This window comes from Hyperolius riggenbachi, chromosome 10 (genome assembly GCF_040937935.1).
Source record: "Hyperolius riggenbachi isolate aHypRig1 chromosome 10, aHypRig1.pri, whole genome shotgun sequence".
Taxonomy (NCBI): domain Eukaryota; kingdom Metazoa; phylum Chordata; class Amphibia; order Anura; family Hyperoliidae; genus Hyperolius; species Hyperolius riggenbachi.
This window is the reverse complement of record NC_090655.1, coordinates 87,623,508-87,638,297: the sequence shown is the minus strand read 5'-3', so window position 1 is coordinate 87,638,297 and position 14,790 is coordinate 87,623,508. Positions and strand designations below refer to the sequence as shown.

Genomic DNA, 14,790 nt, shown 5'->3' with positions numbered 1-14,790 from the left:
ATCAATAACTGCAAAGTAGGGTGTGCGTAATTATTCAGCCCCCTTTGGTCTGAGTGCAGTCAGTTGCCCATAGACATTGCCTGATGAGTGCTAACGACTAAATAGAGTGCAACTGTATGTTATCTAATGTCAGTACAAATACAGCTGCTCTGTGACGGCCTCAGAGGTTGTCTAAGAGAATATTGGGAGCAACAACACCATGAAGTCCAAAGAACACGCCAGACAGGTCAGGGATAAAGTTATTGAGAAATTTAAAGCAAGCTTAGGCTACAAAAAGATTTCCAAAGCCTTGAACATCCCACGGAGCACTGTTCAAGCGATCATTCAGAAATGGAAGAAGTATGGCACAACTGTAAACCGACCAAGACAAGGCCGTCCACCTCTCACAGGCCGAACAAGGAGAGCGCTGATCAGAAATGCAGTCAAGAGGCCCATGGTGACTCTGGACGAGCTGCAGAGATCTACAGCTCAAGTGGGAGACTCTGTTCATAGGACAACTATTTGTCATGCACTGTACAAAGTTGGCCTTTATGGAACAGTGGCAAGAAGAAAGCCATTGTTAATAGAAAAGCATAAGAAGTCCCGTTTGCAGTTTGCCACAAGCCATGTGGGGGACACAGCAAACATGTGGAAGAAGGTGCTCTGGTCAGATGAGACCAGAATTGAACTTTTTGGCCAAAATGCAAAACGCTATGTGTGGCGGAAAACTAACACTGCACATCACTCAGAATGCACCATCTCCACTGCCAAATATGGTGGTGGCAGCATCATGCTCTGGGGGTGCTTCTCTTCAGCAGGGACAGGGAAGCTGGTCAGAGTTGATGGGAAGATGGATGGAGCCAAATACATGGCAATCTTGGAAGAAAACCTCTTGGAATCTGCAAAAGACTTGAGACTGGGGCGGAGGTTCACCTTCTAGCAGGACAATGACCCTAAACATAAAGCCAGGGCAACAATGGAATGGTTTAAAACAAAACCTATCCATGTGTTAGAATGACCCAGTCAAAGTCCAGATCTAAATCCAATCGAGAATCTGTGGCAAGATCTGAAAACGGCTATTCACAAACTCTGTCCATCTAATCTGACTGAGCTGGAGCTCTTTTGCAAAGAAGAATGGGCAAGGATTTCAGTCTCTAGATGTGCAAAGCTGGTAGAGACATATCCTAAAAGATTGGCAGCTGTAATTGCAGCAAAAGGTGGTTCTACAAAGTGTTGACTCAGGGGGCTGAATAATTATGCACACCCCACTTTGCCGTTATTTATTTGTAAAAAATGTTTGGAATCATGTATGATTTCCGTTCCACTTCTCACGTGTACACCACTTTGTATTGGTCTTTCATGTGGAATTCCAATAAAATTGATTCATGTTTGTGGAAGTAATGTGACAAAATGTGGAAAACTTCAAGGGGGCTGAATACTTTTGCAAGCCACTGTATATATATCTATTAGGTAAGATACATTACCAGATATAACCACAGGACATGCAGTGTGTTTTATTAGCAACGGTCTTACTACATCCTATGCCTGTAATGCGAGTTGTGAATAAAGTTGTTGTATTGTTGGTGTATAATAGCCCAGAGAGCTGTTGGTGTATAATAGCCCAGAGAGCCATTAGCCATGAGGCTGATTAATAATATCTGTTTCTCCTACATTCTTCATTGCTGCACACTAAGAAGCTAGATTAGAATATAGCTCTTCTTATAGTATGCAACTTGGAATTGGGCTAATCCAGGATGCATACAATTTTTATTAAATTTGCATACAGGCTGTAATATTTAGCATCTCATTGATCATGTATACTTACCACCTGTCATGATACAGTTCATGATTGCTTTAAAATCTTAGAGAATCTGTACTCTAAAATTCTTACAACAGAGCGTTCTCGAAGTATTAGCATAATTACAGTAGCGGGCTGTGTAACCCGCTTGGTGGCAGATCTTTGAATTGTATGTGTGTGGTGAATCCTTTGGCGTCTGAACGCTCCCTCCACGAGCCAGTTTATCAAACTGCGAAGTCAGGTTTACGCTTCGTGATGAGCAAAATGACAGTGTGAGAGGATTTCTGACGCCGATCGATTGACCCCATCCGCAGACCAGCCTTGCGGTCTGTGACAGTAATTATATTTCAAAGGTGGTTTCACACTGGCAGGTTTGTGGTGTGGTGCAACGCATTCCATCAGGATAACGCACTGTGTGTTGTACGTTACCAGGCAACGCTCGCAAATCTGGGTGCAGTGCTAGCATAATCTTATACCCTGTATGTTGCAGTCAAAATGAGAGGAGGTGCCCCTAAAGTAGAATGTAATTAACTGGAGGTGGGTAATGAAACAGTCTTTCCTCAGATTGGAGGTTTAAGAGCAGGGCTGTGGAGTCGGTCCAGAAATCATCCGACTCCTCAGTTTATGAAACCACTGACTCCAACTCCGTACCCAAAATTACTCCGACTCAGACTCCTCGATTCTTCGACTCCTTAGTCTAATACTTACCAGGGCTGTGGATTTGGTAAAGAAATCATCCGATTTAGACGTCTCAGTTTATGAAACCACCGACTCCAACTCCAGGTGCCAAAAATTGCTCCGACTCTTCGACTCAGACTTCACAGCCCTGTTTAAGAGAATACATTTATTTGACATCAGAAATGATGATGCGTTTTGCAGGACCTGGCCACTTCTTCAGCTGTATAGTACAGGGTCTGAAGACCTGAAGAAGCGTGCAGGCCCTGCAAAACGCATCATCATTTCTGGTGTTAAATAAGCCAAAGTCTAGTCCAAGAATTGAAAGTCTGTCCGGAATCATCCCTGGTGATTCGTTTACATGCTATGCAATCTAAATACTAAAGCACTGCTTTCCACTCTTTCTAACTGGCTTCCATTGAGCCCCAGCTGGCCCTGCAAATTATACATATTACCCAGCCTTCCTTACCCCTGTTTACTTTGCAGCAATTCACTACAGAATGATAGGAGTCATATATCTTACAAATTAGAATAATGATCTTTATCTTGAAATACTTTGGCAAGTATCCCAGATAATAAATCCAGTAAACATACTGCTTGTACTGCTTGTATTCCAATAAATTGTTACAATCAAATATAACAGGGCACAGTTCAACACGTGAGCATCAATCCTATTTTACTTCACTAAACACATAAATAAGCGCTAGATGATTTCATTTCTAGGTAGGAAAGCTGAACGGAGCTCCCGCGATGGTGAGTGATGGGCTCACAATTACCGTCAGGCAACAAAAGTATCCAGCCAGTGGAATTTCAAGCAAAGCCATCAAACCATATTAAAGCTATTTATAAGTCTATAAATACTGCTAAATCCTGCTTATTACAGCTATTATTATATTACATGGGAAACTGTTGCTGTCACACACACTACAGATCCCTGTGACTTCAAAGTAGTCATCTCTCTGGAACAAAGCCAGCGGGATGCTTGGAGAGCCCACATTTGAAAGTTTAAAATTGTTTTAATAGAAAATAAACATGATTCATTATGTTACTGCTGCCAACATTGGCCTGTCAGGCGCATTTAATAAAGCAGTACAAAGAGCAAGGCTGATATGTAAAGTGGCTCGAGCAGCATGGGGTGGCCAGGTTTACCTCCTTTGCCAGAAAACAAAACTGATAAATAGGTAAACAAGTTATAACTTATTTGTTATGAAGCTTTATTTGCTCGTCGCTACGCCTGATGTCACTTTCCATTGGATTTCTTGCTTGTGTCATGATATTGCTGGCTAGTTTTGGTCCAAAGCTGTTGGCTCACCCTTATGTTCGGGACTAGAGCCAGTGTGATGCTAATATTACTGACTTGATGCAAATTTTATTACAATTTGTATGCAGCTCAAAACTGATACAGCCATACGCATTGGCGGCAGATTCGGAATGTTCAGATTCCAAGAAGCATGCAAACTGCAACAAAATCTGCAGGCTGCTGGTCAGGGAAGCAGAGCAACAAGGAAGCTGGCCTAGGTGAGCAAAGCATTTAACCACTTAAGGACCATGAGCTTAAACCCCCTAATGACCAGGCCATTTTTTACAAAATAGGCCACTGCAGCTTTAAGGCCTCACTGCAGGGCCGTACAACTCAGCACAGCGATTCCCCCCTTTTATGCCCACCAACAAAGCTTTCTGTTGGTGGGCTGTGATCCCTGCTAGGATCATGGCATTTTATTTATTTTTTATAATTCCCGCTAGCCATTCAGCGTGATCGCCTGTCATAGGCTGTGGCCGGATCGCTCTCCTGCCTCCAGAGGGGACAGCCGTGTCACACAGCTGTCCCCAGTACAGTGCTGCCATAGATCGCAGCGATGTACAGACTAAATAAACGTTTCGCCGTCTAACAGTCTCCTAGCGGTCGCCGCTGGGAGACTGATGGCAGAGAGGAGCTCCGTCATCCAAGCGGAGATGTGCCCGTATCGGTGCACGTGATCTCCTGCAAATCCCGGCCCCAGGACTTTAGGCCGATCGGTGTTAGGTGGTCCTGGGGCTGCTGACGCCCATTGGTGTGACACGATCGGCTAGTAGTTAAGGCACCGTTCAGACTATACACGCTGCCGTGCGCATTTTGGCAGCGCGTATAGTGTGCGACACGCAAGAACGGTAGAAGGGCATAGACAGCCCTTCTACCGTTCCCATCATTGCGCTATCGCGTACTGCAGGCATTTTTGGGAATCGCAGCGCAGATCCCATTTATTGTAATGAATGGGATCTGCAGCGCAGCGCATAGGAGCGCAGATGGCGTGCGATTGGACGCGTTGCGTTCCGATCGCACAGCCATCTGCGCTAAATGATGTGAACGAGGCCTTAATCTAGCCCTGCCCTAGGTAGAGGTGAGAATGTGAGAGTTAGGTTGGGGTAAGCTATAGTAGAATATCGGTAACGTTATCAACATTCTACTGTCCGGTAGATCTTGCACACATTTAACATGCAACGCTTTGAAGGTACCCCAAAGCAGAGTCAAAACGCTCCATCTGCATACAACTCTACATGGCTGATGCAAAGGCTATTACAGACAAAGGATCAGCATGACTTCCAAGCAACTTCATTTTTCAAAAAAGTCAGCAATGACTCCTTCCATATTGTTGTCACTGCAGGTTCCCTTTATATACAGGTCTTGAAATTAACATAACTTTTCTGATTGGCCCAATACCTCAAACCAGATGCTGACATCAAGATTTAAAGGCGCAAAAAAACATACTTTGATTATACTTTTATAATTTTGTCCATGGCTCATTAATATAACACACACACACCTCCCATCTCTGAGCTCCTTCTTAAAGTATCACTATCGTGAAACTGTAAAATTTAAAATACATGTAAACACATACAGATAAGTAGTTGTCTTCCAGTGTAAAATGAGGCATACATTGATTTTCTGCTATGCGCCTGTTTACAGTAGGTAGTAGAAATCTGACAGAATTGAAAGGTTTTGGACTTGGCCATCTCTTCATGGGGGGGTCACAGCATGGCCTTTATTGTTTATAGGGACATTTCCTCAAAAGCATTTATTCAAAGATGCTGCCCATCGTCACTGCCTGCTGAACACTTAAATGGTGCAACTGCCATTCACTAAGTACTTTTGAAAAGAAATAAAACCCTGAGAATCCCCCGTGAGAAGATGGGTTAGTCCAAAACCTGTTGGTTCCGCCAGACTTTTACTACCCACTGCAAGTGACAGCAACATAGGAGAAAAGTAATTTATGCCTCATTTTACTCAGGAAGAAATGTACTTCTTATTTGTATGCTTTTACATGAATTTAAAGCTTAGCAATTTTCGCAATAGTGGTCCTTTAAAAAGGGACTGGCTTGTGGTCTTCTTTAATCCTTAGGTTCATACTGCCAGCAAGGCTGACGGCCACAATGCAGTGCAAAGCACTACCACCCCATTTAATACATAGGAGTGGGACTGACAAATACATTTTTAACATATAGCACTATTTGCAGCCAGGCTGTAGTGCATCCCTGTCAGTAAAGGGCTGCAGCAGGTTAGATTTAATGCAAAGCAGTGTGCTCTGTTCTGTACCGCTGTCACTGTGAACAGGTACACAGTCTATTTACATGACATCTACATTGAGGCGGCCATTAACGATACAATTCTTCGGACGATCATTCTTCGGTTCAATAATAATATTGATTATTTGGGCCCACTATCAGAGTTATCAATCCAATTCGATCAGATTAATGGAATTGACCCAAAAACTCATTATGTGAATGATTGGGAATCGATCATACAAAGAATTGTATCGTTAATGGCCACCTTTACAGTCCCATAAATTAGAAATGTTCTAGTATTAAATCATTAGCCTTTCTGACAATAGCATCGTTATGTGACAGCCCTATTTTATTAAATCCTCCCTAAATATAAAATATAAAGTAAAATATGCGCATCTCACCTGAGCTTAGAAGAGATAGTTTGGTCCTCATGGAAGGAAGGGGATTCACATTCGTTCCTTAAGGAAGGCAAAAGAAGAGTATATGAATATATAGCTATTTAAATTCATTTTAATAAAGAGAAAGTTCAAGCAAAACTTTTATTTTAACTTTAGACAGAGTGATAAAGAAGTTATAACTTCTGACAGGTTTTTCTTTCTGTTTAGTTCCCCATTTAGTAGTATTCCCTTCCTCTGACCATTACAACTGATACCAGGACATAAGAAGACAGATAGAATGCCAGCATAACCTTTTCTCAATCCATGTAAAAGAAAAAGTTTTAGCTGTAGTTCAAGCATACACATTAAAATTGGAACAGCAGTTGGACAAAGTGACCGAAGACATAACTGTGAAATGGACCTACAGCAACTGGAGGCATGTATCAGTCTCTGCAGCTACTGTACCTCCATTGCTTGGATACTCCAGGGAGGCTGCAGGCTTCAGTGATGGCTCCACAACAGAGGTAATAGTAGTGGTGAAGAGCATGGGGTATGAGGTCCATGCTGGGCCCAATTATTGTATGCAGTGTCCACCGTAGTGCAGACACCATGCTTTCTAATTCATATGTGAAAAGAAGCCAGTGAAGATGAATCAAGTCGTTTGGCCCCAGGGATCGGCAGGTGACTAATGGATGCCTGTGTAAAGTATTATTCATTGGGCACCCAAGCGGTGGGTTTCGCACCCGTAGCAGATAGTAGCCCATCAGATAGCTACTACACTGGAAGAATAGTTGTAGTTGATGGCTACAACTAGCAGTAGTTTTGGGCGCCAGGGCTTATATCTGAATTTAAAAGTGGAAAATACAGCAAGCAGAGAAGCATACACAAAATAAAGGCGCCTGGAAAAAAGGGCACAGGGTATTGCCGCCAGTAGAATATCGCTAAGATATTCTACTGCTGGATTCCGATAGTAAAATATCAGAAATGTTTAACAATATTTTACTATGGCTAAACCTAACCCTAAACTGGAACAGAACCCTTCCTCTACCAATGCCTAACCCTAAGACAACCCCCCCCTGGTGGCTAACCCTAAAACACCTTATACCACCACCCCCACCTCCCGTGGCGCAAAGCCGCTATATGCGGCAAAGAAGGTAAATTTGAGCACACGAGGCGGCCGATTTTCAGCAAGCACGCTCAGCGCCCACTATGCAATGCCACAATTTGCATTTCCACAAACTCCCGGCTTCTATGATCAGGTGCCTCTGGGTGCACAAATTAACTTTGGCGCATTACAAAAGCCGCGATTTGCGGCAAAGAAGGTAAATTGAGGCGCCCGATAGTGGCGTCTGCCACTATGAGCCCAAATTTCCATTGCTTGCCGCTAATTGCGGCTTTTATAATAGGCACCTCTGGCTGTGCAGTTTTTACCCATAAGGGCTCCTATGCCCTTTTTTTCCCCTATTCGGGCTGGGTGAGTGGACGCTACAAGAACCCATTGGAGCCATAAGACATACAAGCTCTTTCCAGACGACAATTGGCACTCACACAAACCTAAAATCAGTTTTACATGAAATGACCCATTTGGCAACAAGCGATTTCTGCAGTCAAGAGACTGAGCATTAGATTATTCATATTAACATTCTGTGTGCAATTAAAATTCTGTCTTTTACATTCTTGTTCTCGGTTAGTGAGAGCAGACTTCAAACAGAGCAAAGCTGGATTTCAGCTTCACAGCTCCCTACTTGCCCTGAGCATTTAATGACTTTGACATCTATATACTTATTTTTGTACTTAGTTATTCTAATAGGAAACCATGATCAGTTTTTGAGAAGTGATTAGCTATTGGAATGCAAATAAGTAACAAGTTGTTTCACATGCACAATGTGTGTATGTATACGAAGACCCTGTGTTTGCCTATGATTGCAAAGACTTGGATGATTTGCAATCATAGGCAAACACAGGGTGGGATTACAGCTGCTCAGAATCCCCACTCAGACCAGGGCCGGTGCAGTTTCTGGGGACAGGCACAAGTTAAGACACCAGAATATATGCAGGTATCCTGCAGCTCACAGCACCGCCCCCTTTCTTTCCCTGCTACAGTTGACTTTGGATGGTGCAGCAGTGTGTGTACAGAGAATGGAGAAGCTCTGGGGAACTTAACAGAGCCAGGTATGAGCACAGCCCTGTGCCCAGCTGTGTGAATGCTTCACTTTCCCCTTCATTAGCAATGTCGGCTGTCCTCATTATTATCTGTATCCAAACTGCTCCTGATCAATCCCGTTGTTGATCGGGAGCAGATCGGACATTTAGGAAATATCTATCCTACCATATTATTATACTGTATTGTACTTGGCTGAAGGAGACCATTCAGGAACCCCTCCACCATGAAAACCCTGGGTTTGCCCCTGGCAGTATGTACAAGAAGTAAAGCAAGTAAAGAAGTAAAGCAAATACGTATAAGTAAAGCAAGCGAATGCTATGGATTCCAGCAATACTGATACCCCATTGCTATAATAAAAACCTGGCGGTGAAAAATTGCACATAAAATGTATATATTTATATATGACTGTGATATGGGACAGTTTTTGGCTGCTCCTCCTCCCAACAGTTCTGTAGTTAGAGCTCGATTTACCACAAGGCAATTATTTAACCTTTGAATAGTGTTCAGTTTGCTTAAAAGTAAAAATCAGGACGGTGTAACCATTGCCTGATGCACTCGTCACAGCTCAGAGGTCTGCTTCCTCAAAGGCTATGCACTTTCAATAATCACAAATCATTTTGGATCCATTAATCACAGTCAGTAGGTAGACCCTCATCACACAGGCAGAGGCCTCGGGTGACAGCTGTAGGAGGGGGCACCACAGAGCATACTATACTTAGTCTTAGAATTCTTAAAGAACAAGCGACACTCATGCTAACCTAGAAATAAAAAAACACCTATATAAGTAGATAAATGCTACTTCTACTTACATAACAGATGTATTGCACTGACCACGTAATGATTCCTGTGAATTTTATAAAGGAAAAGCAGAAAATCCTATTCTAGGCAGTGGACATCTTGCCAAGCTAATGCTGACATCCTATCCTCCCTAACTCTTGTTTTCCCCCCTTCCTTCTCTTGCTCATTGTGTATTCATTAGCTGCCCTTCTCCCAGAGTCTTCAGACACTACCACTGAGGTGTATACTAACAACTGCACTGTCTTTTTTTATTTACTCATCCAATCACTGAGTCACCTCAGCCTTGCTTGTAAACACAAGTAATCAGAGGGTGTTTCTAATAAGCAGCGAAATAAATGGAAGAGGAGGAATATATTATAGACAAAAAGAGCTCCCAGCATTAAAGGAATACTTAAGTCATTTAAAAAAAATGACTTTTACTCACCTGGGGCTCCCCTCAGCCCCCTGCAGCTGAACGGTGCCCTCGCCGTGTCCCTCCGATGCGGCTGGTCTCGCCGGCGGCCACTTGCGGTTTGGCCGTCACCGGCCGACAGGCTGTGAACGCGGCTGATTATCCGCGTCCCCGGACGCAATAGCATTGTAGAAGGCGCTATTGCGTCCGGGGACGCGGATAATCAGCCGCGTTCACAGCCTGTCGGCCGGTGACAGCCAAACCGGAAGTGGCCGCTGGCGAGACCAGCCGCATCGGAGGGACATGGCGAGGGCACCGTTCAGCTGCAGGGGGCTGAGGGGAGCCCCAGGTGAGTAAAAGTCATTTTCTTTAAATGACTTAAGTATTCCTTTAAACGCTTTGGCACTATTTGGCACTAGGGCCAGTGCTCCTAATGTATGTGATAACTACAAACCATAACAGCAGAAAAAGTTTTGATTGCAGGATTAGCATCTTTATCACTTAATACACAGACTAGTTGCTGTTGAAATTTGATTTTTATGGTGACAATACAGCTAAAGGGAACCTTAATGGAGAGGGATATGGATGTTTCCTTTTAAACAATATCAGTTGCTTGTCAGTCCTGCTAACCTCTCTTTGGCAGTAGTGGCTGAATAACGCACCTGAAACAAGCATGCAGCTAATCCAGTCTGACTTCAGTCAGAGCACCTGATCTGCATGCTTGTTGAGGGGCTGTGGCTAAAAGTGTTTGAGACACAGGATCAGCAGGAGAGTCAGGCAACTGGTATTATTTTAAAAGGACAAATCCATATCCTCAGTTTAGGTTCCCTTTAAAGGGACCCTTGGCAGAGGCAGAAAATTGAAAATCTGGACTTACCTGGGGCTTTATACAGCCCCCATCCCCCCCCCCCCCACACACACACACACCACACACACATCTTCTTGGTCCCTTCCATGACCCCGCTGGGGGCTCCAGTAATCCGGCGACTTTGGCTAAAGTCGCACATACACATACGGCACGTCATCACGCCATTGCCGTAAGCGTCCTGTGGGATTCTCTTAAGACTGAACTATGCATGCACAGGACACTTATGGCGACTGGCATGATGGCGCACCAGGTGCAAGCATGCCCGATTTCAGCCGAAGTCACTGGATTACCGGAGCTGACAGCGGGACCATGGAAGGGACAAAGAATGCTGGGGGACCTTGCAAGCTATGGGGGGCTGGAGGAAGCCCAGTTAAGTTCAAATTTTTAATTTACACCTCTGCTCAGGGTCTCTTTAAAACCAAGTGCTAGTTCTATTAAGAAAGGGATGGATGGTAATTTTAAGACCTAAATGGGTACTGATGTGTCGATTGTTGCAACTGTGACTATATTTCCAGCACAACCTGTAAGGACCCAGGCTGTACATAAACCGTATGAAGTTTAAAAGGTGGATACACACCCCTCAAACCAATTTTGGAAAGGGTTTATTTTATATAATTTCTGTGAGTTTGGGCCAGTGAGATGTACTGTAGATGACCTGGTAATAATTTGTGTGTCCTTTACAAACTTATTTTTGTAAACTCTGAATTTCTGATTGGTGCCTACAAAAATCAAAAAATTGATGTAGATTATGATCTTCCTGTTCAGTAGACTGGGGCCAGAAAGTGTCCTTCCCTCAAGGGCTCATGAGATAGGCGGGAAACCTGAAACCTCCACTCTATACTAGGGTAAAATAGAGCTACAAAAGGCTATATATACAAATCTACAATTTGCCTCCTCATTGCACGCAAGTATTCCGTCAAAGCAGCTGTCCACTACTAGAGAAACTATGACAAGGGCAATCTACATAATTTGTAATGGAGATGTAGAGAAAAATTATTTACATCTACTGGAGTGACTTGCAAATATATTGTTTTTGTCTGTGACAGTTTATGTTTATAGCAAGAGTTATTAGGATTTGCTTAAACAGAAACAAAAGCATTAATACGTTTCCTCCCTTTGAGAAATACAAACAGTAGAGAGCACATAGGATTAATTGATTCCTTTAACTGCAACAGAAGATTGTTGGCCAAAAAGAAAAAAACCTGAACCTAACTCAACATACTGGACTAACAACCAAGTCTCACATCTTGATGTGCATTGGTGTCATTGTTTCAAGAAAAATAATACATCAGTTCTTCAGAAACCAGAGAGAGGAAACGCTTTTGAACATTGGAATCCCATCAGAGACGTATCCTTACAATGGATAGCATAACCATCACCGATATTGCTGTCCACATTATACTGCTTTTTACAGGCCTTACAGGAAACGCCTTCATCTTGGCAGTTCACTTTCTGGAGTGGCTGAAGACCCGTGACCTTAATCCTTGCAATCTTATCATCAATGGAATTAGCATTTCCAACATCTTTCTCCAAATAACAAATGACTTTACTGAGATCACATATTGCATATTCCCAGAAGCTGCCCTTCAACAGTGGGTAATTAATGTAACATTCGCTCTTACATCATCACTGGCCCTGTCCAGTCTCTGGTGCTCTACCTGCCTTTGTTTCTACTACTGCGTGAAAATAGCCGATTTCAAAGGAGCAGTCTTCTATAAACTCAAGGCTAAGCTACCCGTCACTGTTCCCTGGCTGTTGGTCTTCTCAGGGGTCGTATCTTGGGGATCTGGAATGCCAGCCGTTTGGAGCCTTTACATTGACATCTCCACATCTGCCCTTAATGCTACAAGTAACTTAACCTTAATAACGAATATGCTTTATAAAAGCAAATGTAACTGTACATTTCAGATTCACCTTTTTGTTGCCTCCATGGCTTTTGTTATAATTTTCTTAACAGCTGGGATGATCCTCACCTCTCTGTGCAAGCATATATTACAGATGAAACAGAACAATGAAGGCTTTGGCCGATCCAAAGTCAGAGCTCATTTGTCAGCTGCAAAAAAAATCACCGCCCTCCTCATACTTTACTTGATTTTTTTTGCGATCTTTATCTATTCAATCAATTCTACCCTCTACATGGATAGCACTTCAACAATTGTATGTACAATAGTCTTTTCCCTGTTCCCAACAATAAATGTTCTTATTCTGATCATGGGGAATAGAAAATATTTAGATATTTTGAAAATGTTTATTTGCATGGAATCTAATGAAATGAAATGAAATAATACTAGATTCACTTCTACCACTTGAGGAGTGAGAATTCTCTTAGTGTGTACTTTTCCAGTAACCCCAAAAGGAAATGAAACAGAGCCAAGCAAATCCTCTAACTACTGACTTAGAGTCGAACAGGACACAATGAAAAGTCTTTATTCTACGTAGAGTGGTTGAAGAAATTCAATTCTTTGTGTTCTGTGTTAATTTAGCCATATCAAAGTGTCTAAAGTAGTTCTTATCTGCAGCTGTAAATAGACTGCAGGAGATCTGCCTAGACAGCTCTCCCCATATTGTAAACACCGAGTCTTAACCTGTTCAATGCTCCCTGCAAAGTCAAACCAAGTTAAAACTTCAGTTTTTTTTAACAATATCTATAAATTGTAATCAAGATTTTTTTTTTTTGCCCATAAAGATTGCCATGCTGTGGCTAATCGTTCAAAGCAGAGAGGAAGTTCTGAGCTTAGGTCCACTTTAACAGCTGTTAAATAATGTATCAACATCTCTTGGGTTTGATATGCTTAATTCCTTTGGCCTGTGTCAATGCAAATTAGCTGGTTAGAAAAATGGTGTCTCCTCCTTTTGTGTCCTACCTGATCATGTACCTCGATTACCGTACACCCATGCTATGCATTTGAGTAAACTCAACTTGCCTAATCTCCATGCTCCCATCCAGTGACTGACTAAGCATTACCTTGTACTCATACTGTGCTGTGTGATCTGGTTTTCCTTGTATTCCTGTATTGTCGTATTGCAGTATGTAGCCCCTAAATATTATCTGTAAACAACCAATATCCAGCCCTGTGTAATATGTTATATGTTGGCACTTTATAAATGCAATAAATAAATAAATGTGTGTATGTGTTTTGTTCTTACCTCATCTGTCTCATCCTCTAACTTTATGCTGCAACCTGATTAACTGCCCTCAACCTGATTAACTGTCTTGTCCAACTGCACTGTGTACTTCTTTATAATTAGAAGCACACCAATGTTAAAGAAAACCTGTACTGAAAATTAAAAGTCAAAATAAGCATACACAAGTCATACTTACCTTCCATGTAGTCTACTCCTCAGTGTCTTACTCCTGTCCAGCGTCCTGTTTGTTCACTGTGATCAAGGGAATTTTCCGTCCTCCATTTTGAAAATGGCCATTACCCATAACAGCTTTCTGGTCAGCACACAGTTAAACTGTAACATCGCCCACTTGAGCCATAGGGAAACATGGACATTACCTGGTACATCCGTTTTCCTCTCCGCTATAACTGGCAGCAACTGATATTTTACTGACAGCAACTGATATATTTCAGATCTGACAAAATATTGTCAGAACTGGAAGGGATTATTGTCAGAAGAAAATGGTAAGCTTCTGAGAGGAACTGATGGCAAGGTAACTATGTAATGTTCATTTGAAGTTACCTCATGTGTTTATTTTAAATATTTTTACTCAGTACAGGTAGTGTTGGGCGAACATCTAGATGTTCGGGTTCGGGCCGAACAGGCCGAACATGGCCGCGATGTTCGGGTGTTCGACCCGAACTCCGAACATAATGGAAGTCAATGGGGACCCGAACTTTTGTGGTTTGTAAAGCCTCCTTACATGCTACATACCCCAAATTTACAGGGTATGTGCACCTTGGGAGTGGGTACAAGAGGAAAAAAAAATTTAGCAAAAAGAGCTTATAGTTTTTGAGAAAATCGATTTTAAAGTTTCAAAGGGAAAACTGTCTTTTAAATGCGGGAAATGTCTGTTTTCTTTGCACAGGTAACATGCTTTTTGTCGGCATGCAGTCATAAATGTAATACATATAAGAGGTTCCAGGAAAAGGGACCGGTAATGCTAACCCAGCAGCAGCACACGTGATGGAACAGGAGGAGGGTGGCGCAGGAGGAGAAGGCCACGCTTTGAGACACAACAACCCAGGCCTTGCA

General features: G+C 42.6%; 1 protein-coding gene across 9 annotated transcripts in view; it reads right to left on the bottom strand.

Annotated features, from left to right (window-relative positions):
* Positions 1–14,790, bottom strand: part of FAM13C (family with sequence similarity 13 member C) — a 508,143-nt gene that overhangs the window by 253,803 nt on the left and 239,550 nt on the right. For all 9 annotated transcript variants that reach the window (XR_011024565.1, XR_011024563.1, XR_011024566.1 and 6 more), the window contains one exon: positions 6,394–6,450. Coding sequence is in view for 3 of the 9 variants with exons in the window: in XM_068258692.1 (XP_068114793.1) it covers positions 6,394–6,450 (57 nt within the window). In the remaining 6 variants the exon portion in view is untranslated. The remainder of the gene's footprint in view (positions 1–6,393; positions 6,451–14,790) is intronic.